This window comes from Sordaria macrospora, chromosome 3, assembly GCF_033870435.1.
Source record: "Sordaria macrospora chromosome 3, complete sequence".
NCBI lineage: Eukaryota > Fungi > Ascomycota > Sordariomycetes > Sordariales > Sordariaceae > Sordaria > Sordaria macrospora.
In genome coordinates, this window is record NC_089373.1 from 5,372,635 (window position 1) to 5,388,078 (window position 15,444).

At 52.8% G+C, this 15,444-nt stretch overlaps 2 protein-coding genes across 2 annotated transcripts; one reads left to right on the forward strand and one right to left on the reverse strand.

The window, feature by feature from the left end:
* Positions 1-3,218: 3,218 nt before the first annotated feature.
* SMAC4_13564 (uncharacterized protein) lies at positions 3,219-4,578 on the forward strand (the record flags this gene model as incomplete). Its single annotated transcript, XM_066091467.1, has 1 exon — positions 3,219-4,578. The coding sequence occupies exon 1, from the start codon at positions 3,259-3,261 to the stop codon at positions 4,576-4,578; it is 1,320 nt and encodes a 439-aa protein (XP_065946651.1). The 5' UTR covers positions 3,219-3,258.
* Positions 4,579-14,175: 9,597 nt separating this feature from the next.
* Positions 14,176-14,548, reverse strand: SMAC4_10004 (uncharacterized protein; the record flags this gene model as incomplete). Its single annotated transcript, XM_003343461.2, has 2 exons — positions 14,408-14,548; positions 14,176-14,348 (listed from the first exon to the last, which is right to left on the reverse strand). The coding sequence occupies exons 1-2, from the start codon at positions 14,478-14,480 to the stop codon at positions 14,176-14,178; spliced, it is 246 nt and encodes an 81-aa protein (XP_003343509.2). The 5' UTR covers positions 14,481-14,548.
* Positions 14,549-15,444: the final 896 nt, after the last annotated feature.

A 15,444-nucleotide genomic window follows, 5' to 3' on the forward strand; every position in this document is an offset into this window, starting at 1 on the left:
AACCTCACTTTGACCAGACTCTCAGCCACCGGCATTGCTTACCTAAGCCCCTCTCGACGCCATCAGGCTAGCGAGTCAGCCATCGAGCTGCCGATGACGCTAGTAAGCGAGATGAGGCAATCCCCAGTCATCACAGAAGCGATCATAGCAACCGAGCAAGAAGCAGGGCGACCGAACGAGGACGGGCGCCAGAAGAAGGAAGTAGAATGGTTGAAGGCAGTCAGGAAGATCCACATGTATGAAGATCGCTGTATAGATACCCTGAGGCCTCAAGCAACAAGGCTCGGTACGTACCTCAGTACGCACCAAGCCTCTTTGTATAAGAAGGCCTGAGAACTCAACCCTCGTCTTGAGGGCTGAAAGGATCAACAAGGCCTTCGAGACCAAAGTTAATTATCAGCTGAATTGAACCACCGTTCCAAGCCCATACTCTGCCCTTGTCACAGTATACTAGTGTCTCATGCTGGCCACGCCATTCTCTTGGTCCTCCCGCTGACCCGGCCCCACCGCAATCAAACAACTCTGATTCCTACGATCATTGAGTCAAGTCTATTCTATACTCGTCGTCCTCTTTGAACTCCATATCAGCACCGTCGTCCTCATAATCGAGGAAGTCGCCGGCATCGAGCCGGCCTGCCGTGAGCCGGCCACACAGAAGCCTTTTTCTGGTGACCGAAACGCCTTGATAGAAGAGCTTCTCTTACTGCACTAAGGGCATGCTTGTTGGTCCGACCGTTGGTGATACGGCCGGTGCCAGTACGACTGGCGACTCTGCCGCAGCCAGAAACGCTGCTGACAGGCTGTTGGGGATGTCGCCGAGGACAGAGTCGGGGGGGCCGCGTGGCTGGTGTTGTGGTAAGGGAAAGACTCGGAAGCCGCAGCCCACGTTTCCAGCCCTGTCCGCGGAAAAGTCAGTGTTAGCTGGGTGGAGAAGGGGATGTTGAGGTTCACATTGGGTAACCCGCTACCGCGAAGTTCCCGTTATATTTCGAAACATACCTGATAGATGGAGAACGACACAGTCCGCACCGTAGTTATGCTGAGCATCGGGGCCGTGGCCCCTACAGGATGGCGGGGTAGTTTGGAAAATTACGTCCCGGTCACGGACCACCTGGATCAGAGATCGGCGTCGTGGGAGTGCGGGTGTTGGTTGGGTTTAAGGGAACATGTCCCTCAACGCACGAAAAGAAGGCGTTGTCTTTGAACTTGGACGAGATTCCTGGGAAGGTGCATGTGAGGCCCCGTTACGATAGGAAGGGCGGGAACGGACGCTGAAGACGGTGTCTCGGTCTTCTTCGCGGGGACATTCCTGTTGATGCTTGAGTTAGCCGCAAACTTGCGAGGATACTGGGCATGTCAGATACCACTTGACATACCTTCGCGGCGACGGGCCTCAAGCTTCCCGCTTGAAAAAGAATGGGTTGAGAGTGTCGCGTACTACTAGAAGTCTGGACTCAGTGGGAAGTCAGCTTGATGTCAGAAGGTGGACAGCCAATCTGTTGACATGATTTCTGTCTCTGGCTCTGTTGGGACACCAACAAGTAGAGGAAGACAAGGCATCATAGCGTGCAAATGGAGAGAGAAGGGATGTGATACGAGTTGGATGGAAAAAAGGGGACGGGGCGGACCAACGAAGGCCTGTAGTCGCCAATGAAGTACGTACCTTTGATCGCATCTTCAGGATGAGGTGGTGGTGTTTAAGGCGCCAAGTAGATGTGCTGAGTTGCTCGTTGCGGCCTCCGTAAGGCATCTTCTGTGATCAGGTGGAGACGAGATGGGTACAGACTTGAAGCAAACAATATGATGAAAGGCGGTGATGGTTGATGATTGATCACGACGCGGCGTTGCATTTGAGTGTTGTGATAGAGGACGAAGGGAGAAGAGGAAAAAGGAGATGGAGGAAGGAAGAGTGAAGATGGAGGTGGGGAAAGAGAAGAAAAAGAATGGAATGTGGGCGGTGAGCGAGGGGAAGGAAAGGAGTAGGGCTTTACTTCTAGGGCAACGTGGACAAAGCCAGTAGCCTCGTTCCTTCTTACATTGCCCTGCCTTGAGCACCTTCTCAAACCGGTCAACCTGAGATGAGCAACGGCAATCTCCTAGCAGGTACTCATCCACGTCATCACTCACCTGGTGCCCCCGCCCGTGACCCTTCTGGTCTTTTCCCTCGGTAGGTACCCAAGGCAGCTACCCGTCTCTGCCCCTCCTCTCGCCCTGTGCTTGCCCCAGGCTCCTCCTCCCGCCCTTCCCCTGTCCCGCCTTCCTTCGCAAGGGGTATATGTGCTAGAATTTTGTGTCCACTCCTCAACAAAAAACAATGTGCGGTTGGCGCAGTGGTCAGCGCGTTCGCTTCTAAATGTGGAAGGTTCCTGTACCAAATAAAGGGAGGGGATAGGCTCCCTCTCGGTGGGTAGTGGTCAAAGAATCCGCCGTAGCTGCGAAAGGTCCTGGGTTCGACTCCCAGACTGCACATCTTTTTTGTCTCTTCTTCATTTTCCTGTCTTTGTTTTCCTTTTGCCGGTTGTATCGTGGTGGCAAGTGGTTCCTCTGCAAGATATACGTCTCTCCTCTTCTCCACGTCGTCCATCAACATGATCATCGTTTTACGAGGCGACAAGTTCAGTTGCCAACGAAATATCACATACCACGGTGGCTGCGTGCCCGCACGGCTCCCCTTTTATCCTCACCACGCACGTTGTTTCATTTCTTTTCCATCTCTTTCAATTCTCGCTCCAATCTCTCAATCGCATACTTCGCCCCATAGAATTTCCCTTTTTCCGCACACCTATCAAACACGCCTTGAATGAGAAAGAACTCTGCTGCCATGGTAGTTGTGGTGGTGGTGGTGGCGGTCACCCTCATATCTTCTATTTCCCTCACTCCGTCAACTCTGTCTCTAGGGGTATTTCTGCTGTCTTCGTACCCGCCACTAGTAATCTCTCTTGACCCAGACCCAAACCCAGACCCGACCAATCCCTCCTCATCTCTCCTTATCTCACTCTCTTTGGCACTCTCACTCAAATCTTTCTCCATGCCCATGCGCATCCTTTCCTCCCATCACTTAACCACCCCCTCATCCAAGCCAGGTTTGTCCGCGCCAGCTTACCAGTGTGGAGAACGACGCGCCTTGCCATTCTCTACCGCGAAGCTAGCCTGCCTCCCGTCCCCCTTCTTCTAGAAGCGGCCCGGCGGCGGCACGCTGTGCGCCTCCTCACCTTAGATCCTGCCCACCCGCTCGTCCCGCGTCTTTCGGAACCTCGAATGACGCCGCGCGGCCTGCCTCGCCGCCCTACAACGCTACAGACGGCTGCACAGCTCGCCTTGCCTTTCCCGCGGCCTGTTCTACAGCCGCCCGTCTATAACGGAGACACTCACAAAGATCCAGCGCCCACGTCTAAGGACAGGGCTGCCAAGGATTTCAAAGAATGGCTTCTCCAACGAGATCCCTCGGAGATTGTCGTTTACACCGACGGCTCTATGATAGCTAAGCAGATGGGCCCCCCAGCGCACGCGGAGGACCCCGACGCCGAAGAAAGACCAGAGGGCGAGTGCGTAGGCTTTGGCTACGTAATCTTTCAAGGACAGACAGAACTCGGCCGCGGATGCGGTCAGCTAGAACAAGCGGAAGTTTTCGATGCGGAGGCGGAAGGCGCGCGGCATGGTCTCAAGGCCGCTGTGGCGCTCTTCCCGGAGGCACAGGCCCGACCACGCATTACGATATGCCTTGATAACACGTCCGTCATTAGAGGACTCCGAGGAACCCCAGCTGCGTCGTCACAAGCGGCTTTCCTCGATTTCCGCGCCATCCGAAAGGGCTACGGCCCCAGTTTGGTGGACGTCCGCTGGGTACCCGGCCACAAGGGCATCACGGGCAACGAGATTGCTGACGAGCTCGCTAAGGCGGGCGCCGAAGGAGGAGAGGTAGTCAATGAAGGCTTGGCTACCCTTGCGCACTCAAGGCGGCTTGCTAAGAGGGAGGCGCATACGGATTTCAAGGCATGGTGGGCCGCGAACAAGCCAGAGTCTTATGCAGACTACCGGTTGGGGGTCTCTATCCAGCCTAACGACGAACTAAAAGAGCTGGACAGACGCTCTTTACACCACCTCCTCGCGGCCAGGTCTGGCCACGGGGATTTCAAGGACTACCACGAGCGCTTCGAGCACGAGGACGCCCTGCTGACATGCTTCTGTGGAAGCTGGAAGAATCCCTTCCATCCCTTCTTCTGCAGAAAGGCGTATGCAGTTTCCCCGGTCACGGGCGAAGCGGCTACGCGGGAGAACCTCTCCCTTGCTATTGGAGTTTACTGGCAGCGCTTCATCGCTAGGATCCAGACCTCGCACTTCTTTTCGTGGACTTGCACGAGAAAGGCATGGCGCCAGACCCTCTGGCAACAGCACACTGACGGCGGTGGCGCCGCTGACAACCTTACGGGGTTCTTACGGAGTAGAGGGGTGGAGGTTGGCCATGGCCACGATATTGAGAGGGTTACGGTGGACTTGGACAGGCTGGTTCACCGTGCAAGGAGACGGGAGGAGGCCTTGCGGGAGGAGGAGAGCGGGAGTGAGAGTGGAGAGGAGTGATTTCGTCATTTCTTTTATCCCTTTCTTTGTGCTACAGGTTCCGTCATATACTGGCGGCTCGCCCACTGGGCGATTCGATTACAAGTGTTGGGCCGCGTTTACGCTATGGGCAACACATGATATATACTGGCAATAGGCCTCGGTTTGCCCTCGGATTAATGGTTTTGGTGGACAGTTAGGGCATTGCTCTTAATCTTGTATGCTAGACTCACCGGTGCGGCACGTCTCATGCCCTACGGGAGGCGGAAGTAGACGTTAAAAATAACAACAACAACAACAAAAAATCCAAGCCAGGTTTGTACCTCCCAAGATCCGAGAGAGCTTCTACATCTGTGCCGGCTTGGCGATGTAAGCCACGCCAGCGATACACAATCTAGATGAATGGATCGTGTTTCTTGCCTTGGATCTCGTGGTTGGATATGATGGGTTCTAGGGGGATGTGGGCAAGGAATGGGATGGTGATGGTGATGGGGTTGTGGTTGCGGCGGGAGAAAAAGTGGATTTCAGTCCAGAGGTAGGCTGTGTTTTGGTCAGCTTTCAGCGTTATGAATGGATGTGTGGTGTTGCAGAGGTAGCAAGTGCATGTGATTGGAGTTGGACGTACTGATGATCCTCCATAAGGTGTCTATATCAGGTGAGTTGATCTTGGCTGCTTCTTGAAGAATCTCCGATAACATCTTGGTGACGGCCACGATCTCGTTGAAAGGCCCTTGAAGAGGAGACCCATGCAAATTCCTTTTATCCATGGCGACGACGGGTAGATAGCCAAGTCTGTCTGTATAAGGTTTAAAGGGAGGCCTTCTTTTGGTCGCAAGTTGTCTGTTTGATGGAAGGATGAAGGTGATATGGGCCTAGAGTTCCAGGATATTTCCCTCCCGTCTTATACCATAGGACTTTATTCGCACTGCCTCGAACAGCCAAAGCCGTGCCAGGGACCCCCTTCAATGTCTACCGATCTTGAAGACTGTTGAAGCCATCACATTCTTTGGCGTTTCTGTCCAAGTGGATACGATCCACACATAGCTACCCTGTATATAAACCACGTCGGACTCCGTCCTCCCTGTTCTGTTCTCTCTCTCTCTTTTAACCTAATCAATACACGAAATTCACTCCCACACTCAATGCCACTTGTGGTGTATCATTCCGTTACCTCCAACAGGTTATGAGCCCGGATATCGCATATATACAACAAAGCTAAGTCCCTCACCTCTCCTGTATCAACACTTCTACCAAGACTTCAAAATGTTGTTAGATATAAAAGACTTGCGCTTTTCACAAAGCGACAAGAGCCGCTGCCTGCAGCAAACACCACTACTACCCATCTGCCTTACCAAGCCGCCCTAGCTAGGTTCACGATCCCTTCATCAGCGCTCAGCCAAGGCCTCTCGTACCCAAAGAAACTCGATGCACGCTCCTCCCATCAACATTCAGCTTTGTTCAGCTGTCTAGCTCGATGCACGCTCCTCCCATCAGCATTCAGCCTTCCTCAGCTGTCTTGCTTGATGCACGCTCCGCCCGTTGACCGCTCCGTCGGCTGTAGTTTAATCATCAGCCATATCCACCCGTATCTTTGGGAGTACTTCCAAGATACACCGCTCCACCGCTCTACCGCCTACAAACTCCTCTCAACCCTCTTCCACTTCCTTCTTAGGCCAAACTCAGAAGTCCGAGACCTCTGTTACCACCAAGTTCCACCGCATCTGGGATTTCCTCATTATCGCTACACCCTCCAATCTTACTCCTTCTCAACAAAGTCCCTACCACTACACATCAGCGTCCAAACTCCTCGGACAGCCAACTCGCAGCCTCTAGAAACTTCCACACCTCGCCAGGCTGCCTCCAGCACGACACCATGGTCAACAAAGACCTCGATGCTCAAGTTGTCATCCCAATCCTCACTGGGCCCAGCAACTGGACCACCTGGTTTAACCGCATCCGAGACTACATTGATGCCCGTAGCTCTTTTGATCTTCTCAGCACGAATGAACCACCTGAGAAATATGACGGTGAGGAAGACCGCCACCACGCCAAACGCACCCGAGAATGGTCTACGGAATAGCGAAACCTGATGGCTGTCCTCCGCACTCGCCTATCCCCTGGACCTCGGGCTAAGCTCGTCTCTGAAGGGCATAACACCGTCAAAGCCGCCCTCGAATTTCTCTTCATCCACTATCGCCCCAAAGGATCCTCCGGCTTCCAAGACCTCATGAAGAGATGGGACAACCTTACACTCGCCAAATGTAAGGACGTTAACAACTTCGCCACCCAGCTCCGCACCATCCATGATGAACTTTACGAGATGGAAAAGTCGTGCAAGATGAGGGAACCCTACCTCGTATTGAAGTTCCTCCAAGGCCTTGGACCCGACTATTCCCAAATTTGGACCAGCTTTAACCAGAGCCACCTCCTTGTCCCGGAAAGAGATGTGAACGGGAGAGTAACTCGGAGGGCCATTACCCTAGATGAAGTTCAAGCCGAGGCAGAGACCGAAGAACAGCACCTCAAGAGACATGGCAAACGCTCCGACGAGATTTTGGCTCTCAAGGCTCTCATCGCCAAACCTCGCACCTTCAAAGGAACTAACACCAACAACAAACGCCCCCGCGATAACAGCAAGTCTCCGACTTGGCTTCCCTGCTCGGTGTGCCACACACCAAACCACAGTGACTCTCGTTGCTGGAAGCAACACCCCGACAAATACCACAGCAAGGACAGTGCCTCTGACACCAGAGCCAATGCCGCCTCGGCGGCAGCATTTCTCGCCGCAGGTCTTGAAGACAGCGACACTGACTCCAAAATAGAGGATCAGCGCCCCAATAAAAGGTCCCGTACTCACTAGGAAAGGGCCGGCCTACAGGTTCCTTCTGCAACAACAATGGAATCTATAGGCGCCACAACACTGGACTTACCATCGCTGGCTCTCACTACCGTCAGCCCTCCAAACCACACAACCGCATCACCAGCTACACACTTATCCTTGTCCTCCACATCCATCTCTACTACTCCCATACCCGCTCCACTGGCCTCTGTCCAAATTGCCGCTGCTTCACTTCCGCCCATTCATCCTCCATCCAACTCCAAACTCGCCGAGCGCATCTCCGCCCTCTCTGCCTCCGAATCTAACAGAGGCTTCCTTGCGAATCTCAAACACGTTGTGGTCGTCGATTCCGGCGCCACTAGTCACATTTTCTGCAAACAATCCGGTTTCGTGAACTTGCATCCCTACACCGGTCCACCCATCATTGGCATAGGCAACGTTGAAATAACCCCCAAGGCCACCGGAACCTACAAGCTTCACGTTAGTAGCACTTCTAAAGAAGGGAAGGATTCTTTCATGCTTCTAGAAGGGGCTCACTACTCTCCTCGCGCCGCCTGCAATCTCCTTTCTGTATCACAACTCGACCATCGTGGTTACGTCGTTACGTTCGGAAACAGCGCAGTAGTGGGAGTCCACGGTCGACGCCTCCGCTTCAGAGGTTTCAGCGTCAACGGGATATACTTAGTTCGCCAGCCTACCAAAACCAACCCAGTTCATCGCCTTGCCCTCGCCGCTTACGCCCTCGAAAAGAAATCTCTCAAAATCTGGCATGATCGCCTAGCTCATCTCGGCGAAGATAACATCCGTCTGCTGCAGACGATGGCCACCGGCATAGGCCCTGTCCCCGACACCTGTTTTTGCGACAAGTGCGCACTTGGCCGCCTGAAACAGGTACCCCATAAGGGTACCTTGCGCAAAGGGAGTCGGCCCCTTGAGCACGTCCATATGGACATTTGCGGGCCTTTCCGCTTCGAGGGTCTCGGGGGGGAATCGTACTGGGTCACCATTACAGATGACTTCACGCAGTACGTATGGGTCTATGCCATTAAGACCAGAGACGAGTTTCCTCGTGTAGTCGCCGAATGGCATGCGACAGTTGATAAGCCAGAACATCCCATACGCTACATTCACCTTGATAGGGCTGGTGAAAACACCAGCAAGCGCTTCAAACTCTGGTGCCGGAACCGCCTTATTACGCTAAGCTACTCAGCGGTCAACCAACACGAACAAAATGGGATCTCAGAGCGCCTAAATCGGATCCTTCAGGAGCGCATCACAACCGGCCTTGTGGATAGCCAATTTCCCCGCCGTCTCTGGCCCATCCTACTTCAGACAATTGTCTACCTCAAAAACCGGTGTCCAAGCCGAGTCATTGGGAAGACGCCCTTTGAAGCATGGGAAGGCCGTCAACCTGATCTGTCGCACCTCAGGGTTATTGGTGCCACCGGCTACTACAAATTATCCGACTCAGACTTTCCAGGGAAGCTCACCCCCACCGCTGGCAAGTGTCGACTGCTAGGATACGAAGGCGGACGGAATTACATCGTCCTCACAGACAACAACAAGATTATATCTACCAATAACGTGGTGTTCGACGAGGCCTTCACCTGCATCTCACCCAGCCCGCCTGACCTTGCTACGCAAGAAATTACGACCGCACAAATTCTGTCTTCGCCGCCCGCTCCTGAATCAGACACCGCCTTTGACCTCGGTACCTCTGATACAGACTCTATCACCGACTCCGCTGAGTTCACCGCCCATTACCGTCCCGGCCCTCACTCCAAACCCATAAGCCGGGGTAGCTCCCGCGCAGCATCGCCCTCTGATTCGGGGGAGTTCCCATAGCACAGCCAGGGGGAGACTCTGATACGACTGCACAATCCGAACTCACCACCTCACCAGAATCACAGTCAGAATTATCAGACCTCTCATCCGACTTCACACCGTCACCACCACTGGGTATGCCCCAATATCCACCGTCCTCACCCATACTTGACACCATCGTTGTCGGCGGTGATCCAAGCCTCTACGACTCAGGTCACCAGCACACCGTCACAAGCCACCATCCCGAACTACTGCTTCAAGCTATCAAAAACCCTGACAAGGCCATTCTCGCCCTTATGGGGCTTGCGACACCTCTTGCCCCTGAGCCCGCCAACCTCAACCAAGCCCAAAATCAGCCTAACTGGCTACGATGGAAAGAAGCCATGCAACAAGAGTACCAATCGCTTTTACAAAACAAAACCTGGACATTGGTGCCAAAAATATTGGGCAGAAAGGTATTGTCTGGGAAATGGGTATACAAGCTCAAGACAGGTGCCAACGGCGAGGTCCTACGATACAAGGCGCGATGGGTTGTCCGTGGTTTCGAGCAACAGGAAGGGGTAGACTACAACGAGACCTTTGCCTCGGTGGTCAAACCGATGAGTTACAAGCTCATATTTGCTCTCGCTGCCGCCCTGGATCTCGAGTTGGAACAGATGGACGTACAAACCGCATTCCTGTATGGTGAAGTAGACGAAGAAATCTACGTCGAGCAACCACCTGGTATCCCTAACAGCAACCCCAACCTCGTCTGCCGCCTCAACCGAGCCCTCTATGGCCTCAAACAGAGTCCACGAGTGTGGTACCAAACCCTAGCTACCTTCTTGAATGGCCTGGGCTTCTCACCACTACCATCCGACGCTGCCATCTTCAGCAAAGGAAACACCTATATCGCCATCTACGTTGATGATCTACTAATTGCCGGCCCCAACAAACCCGACGTTCAAGCACTAAAGCACGCACTCAGTCAGCGTTTCAAAATGACAGACCTTGGCCCCTGTTCTTACTACTTGGGCATGGCTGTTACCCGCGATAGATCACGGCACATCATCCGACTCAACCAAAGAGCCTACATCGAAAAGATACTTAAGGAGTTTGGGATGCTCGATTGCAAGCCAGTATCTACCCCAATGGACACCAGCAAGATCCCAGAACCGACCAGCGACCACATCGCCTCCAACTACCTCCGGCACTGGTACGCCAGCGCCATCGGTTCCCTTATGTACGCTATGCTCGGCACTCGTCCAGATACAGCCTTTGCCGTATCCTTCTGCAGCCGGTATCTCGCCAACCCAACGCTCGCCCACGTTACAGCCGTGAAACGCATCTTCAGATACCTCAAGGGAACCATCAACCTCGAACTCACTTATACCGGTGAGCTCAAGGACCTCACTGGTTTTTCAGACGCCGACTGGGCGGGTGACACCTCAACAAGACGCTCCACCGGAGGCTTTGTGTTCCACATCGGTAGCGCAGCTATCAGTTGGCAATCAAAACGCCAGCCCACTGTGTCCTTGTCATCCTGCGAAGCTGAACTTATGGCACAGACCCAGGCCACCAAGGAAGCTATCTGGCTCCGCCGACTGCTCTCGGACTTGCACATCAAGCAAACCCGAGGGGCCACAAGGGTCTACGGGGACAACCAAGGTGCACTGGCCCTTGCGAGGAACCCGCAACACCATTCCCGCACTAAACACATTCACGTACAAGAACTCTGGTGCAGAGAACGCCAAGCAGCTGGAGACGTCAATTTCCAGTACATTCCCACAAACGAACAAGTGGCAGACGTCTTCACGAAGCCACTACCCCGCGACGCCTTCCAACGCCACCGACGAGCCCTTGGACTCTTGGAAGCCCCAGAAGGGTCTAATTAGTGTCCTTTCAACACTATAATCACTGGCACCTCTGTACTACACCCACAACGCTCATACAACTCTTCAGGCGGCTGACCCGCCGACACACCTATTTCCATGCTTCAATCCAAATTCCACTCCCGGGCTTGGTCCCGGGATCACAAATCTGTTTTTCAACTTACTTTCACTTTACAATCCACACACGGCAGCAATCCTTTTCCCACTGGGTTTTTACTGGTGCTGACCAACGTGTGTGAGAGAGAGAATCACTGTAAATAACCACTTGTAACCTATGCTTGGATCGAGGGGGAGTGTTGAAGCCATCACATTCTTTGGCGTTTCTGTCTAAGTGGATACGATCCACACATAGCTACCCTGTATATAAACCACGTCGGACTCCGTCCTCCCTGTTCTGTTCTCTCTCTCTCTTTTAACCTAATCAATACACGAAATTCACTCCCACACTCAATGCCATTTGTGGTGTATCATTCCGTTACCTCCAACAAAGACAACCCCGACGCTTGAACTACCCCTACAGACCGTATACAGACCGCTGCGTCCGATCGCCATGCTCAGACTTATACGGATGGACACCAGTGACCCGCCAAGACAGCCCGGCTCGCCGTGAATAATGATGTCCCCTCCGATCGAATTCATGAACGTCTGGACGGTCCGTTCCGTAGAGTCAGTTTGTGTCGCATGGCCTTGGATGCTGGACAGCTGGAGAAGCGATCGAAGGGGAAGCCGGACGACGGGCCGTGTTTTTGAGCTTGCTTTGGCTGCTCGTGGCATCTGATGACTGACTCGTATGCGTGATCAGATTCCGACTTGGACCATTCCATACTTCTGCAGCTCTACTTGAACGCATTGCGTACATCTCCTCTCATGCACACCACAGCACAGCCCCCCGACCCACCGAGCCAAACGACGCGCCGTTACCGATGTCCGACACTATCATCGACCTCCGCAAGCCATGTTTTGGCGCCTACTCCATTCGTCGCTCAGGTTCATTCAGCCTGCCGCTACCACAGGTTGGATCACCATGGCCGTTGTCAACCCCGATATGCCCGTCTAACGACCATGTTCAGGAGATGGTACTATTCAGAGTGTTTCCGGAGCACTCACGACATTCAAAATAACTTCGGGCTTTGGTTCCACTACCGTTTGGCCCACATTCCTTATCCGGCGTCAAACATCGATATGATTGGTTCGTCGCCGCTACCCATCCATGCTCGGTCCGCTTGTATGGAACAAACAGTGGGAACATGGACAACGCAGGACAGCCAAGCGCCGTTACTTGTCAAAAACGTTTTGGCACATAAGAGTGTCTGTACAACCGATGGTAGAGGCGGATAGGGTATGAAGGAGATTGGAGGAGGCGGGAATTGAGAAAACTAATGACCAGCAGGTGGACATGATGAGAGACCGACAGGCAAGTTGGAAGCGATGCGGTCCTGCGAGGAATGACACGGAGAACGAACAGCGAAAACGAGCGACTAGCCTTGAATGAAAAGAGATATGGTCAGAAAGGTTTTATTGACCTCCATCGTCTCAAGTTCAGCATCTACAGAAAGCAGATGAGCTTCTGCGGGGAATCCTCAAAGTTTGGGACAGCATGCATGGCATCAATGGCAGTGCACTGTGCAGAGACACACGAGAAGATGGCTTGCAGGATGTTGGCGGTGCCTGTGCAGGGACAGAATTCGAGAAAATGCATTCAAAATTGGCCGACATTCAAAACAAACTGGTCTTTGGTGTGCGTGCAGGTCATCCTCGGGAACATGCTATTTATAAGTGTCCTGTTTTTCCCACCTCTCTCTGCGCTCTTTCTCCTCCTCACACACATCTTCTAAAATCTCAAATCTGACTTTCCTCCGGTTTTTATCGTTCTTCAGCCATCATGGACATGCTTACGCTACTGCAAATTTTAGTCACGACTGCGAACATCCTCCTCTTGATGTTTTTACTAGTCGCCAGCATACCAGCACGCACTTCTATCAACTTATAACAAGAGAGGCCATACGGGTCTCTATACGGCTGAAAAGATGGCAATATCGATACCTGTTTACAACATCGCACTGTCCGGCCGTCCTCCTGATGCAGTCTTCTTTGTTCGAGTTTAGTCGACATTGGAGCCACTCAAGGCAAAGAGCAGAACCACTCAGGGAAACCAAAACTACAAGCGAGGCGATGCCTGCCACGCCACCCCCGACTTTGTGCGTACACGATCGAGGGGCGAAAAACGAGTTCAAGACTTCAAGGAGTGTGACGGCCATTGAGGCCTATGGAAGGGGAAAACCGGAACACCCATCATCCCTTGTTTCTTATCCTCATAATTCATTTCCTTTGGTGACGACGGGGTGTGACAAGGGCAGTGTTCTGGGCTTGGAACAGTAGTTCAATTCCGCTGATAAACTACTTTGGTCTCGAAGGCCTTGTTGGTCCTTTCAACCTCTAGAGGAAGGCTGGGCTTCAAGGCCTTCTTATGCCAAAGGGAAACGGTACCTATCTAGTACGTACGGGTCCTTGTCACCTAAGGCTCCAAGGCATCTAGCGATTTGCATACATGTAGGTCTTTCTCGTATCACACCAGGAGTGTGGCATATGCCCGTATGCCACCAAGAGTGTAGCATATGCCCGTATGCCACCAAGAGTGTAGCATATGCCCGTATGCTACCAAGAGTGTAGCATATGTCCGTGTGACACCAGGAGTGTGGCATATGCCCGTTTGACAATGTGGCATATGCCCGTATGCCACCAGGAATGTAGCGTATGCCCGTATGCCACCAGGAGTGTAGCATATGCCCGTATGCTACCAGGAGTGTGGCATATGTCCGTGTGACACGGGGTTACTGCTCGTTGAAACCGCCATAGCTGGTAAGCCCGACAACCTCGATTTGTTGCGAGTCAAGATACAAAAGTGCCGGTACTATCTTCATACTCTCGACCACTGGCGCCACCATCGCTGTCCCCGCTAACTCGGCACAGGCGGATGGCTCAAGTCTTTCAGGACATGCCGGGAAGCCGAAAAGTAGAGCTGCGCGGCCAACACAACTTCGCAGACGAAGCCAGCACGCCGGAGCTCGGTTTCTCTTGGCCTTCTTATTCTTTGCCGTCTTTCTTGTTCCTAGCAGCAGCCTTCTTGGCCCTGGTAGTAGTTTTTCTGCCACCAATTCTCTTGCTCTTCGCGTTCGTGGCCTCGATCCCCTCCTTGACCAGGCCGTTGTTGCTAGCGTTGCTGTCCATATTTTGCTCTTTTCCATGATGCATATAAACTGTCCGGTTAGACTCACAATATCATTGAACAATATGATACGATTACAGACGACAGTACAAATCTTGACCTCGGCCTCCGCACCAGCAGCCTTCTTTCTCGCGGCCTTCATTGCCTTGGCCTGTTTGCCCATGGTCTTGGTGGCCTTGCGAAGGATCTGGCCCTGGTCTCCGTTGCAGACGATGTTGTCGTCCTTTCCCTAATGCCCACAAACACTCCTGTCAGCCACTAATTGGTCCTAACATCAAAACATACCCCTAAGGAAGAACATAACGAAATGGAAGTGACTTACCTTCATCTTGGCCTTCGGGGCAGCAGAAAACCGGATGGTTGTGGGGATTTCTCCTAAAGACCGATAGAGTGTACTCGGCCTCCAACTGCTCGGTGTGCTCGTGGTCCAAGTTACAGCCCTGGAAGGTGTCTGGGTGGTTTTCCGCCATTATTTTACTGATGGTCTTGCCCTCATAGGCGTAGGGGGCTGCAATTACATTGTTCGGAGACGATTCGACGAAGTTGGCTTCATTGGTAGTGGTAGGGTGAAAGCCGAGCTGCGCGATGGCAGCTTGAATCAAAGCAGCGCCAGCGGCAATAGGGTTGGGGGCCGGGCAGGAGCGACTTGGTTAGATATTTGGCCGATACTGTTCTGGTGTATTCCTAAGAAAGCTGCTGCTCGAGGAGCTGCTGGCAATCGAGTGGCTGACAGGTTGGAATGTTGACTGTCCCTGGAACAGAGCGTGGGCTTCCAGTAAACGTCTTTGCGTAGTTCTAAGATTCCATTCTCAGAGTTGTTTGTTAACGAAGCGGAGGAATAAAAACAGGATATGATATAGCACTATAGGCACGTGTCCATAAGGGTGGTGGGCTGCAGTAAGTAAGAGTTGGAAAGACGGGCAGTTATAAGTTAAAGAGGTATAGCTCCTCTATAACGGAAGACACATTTGAAGGGCGGACGGCATCTCCTCATAACGGCAAGACATTTTATCAAATGCAATAGTAGGATTGAAGGATTGTGTGACAAACCGTTACAAGCACAGAAGTATTATCGCTGGGATAGAACAATAGAGTAACGGAATAGTAGCCGAAAGGTACTGGTCGAT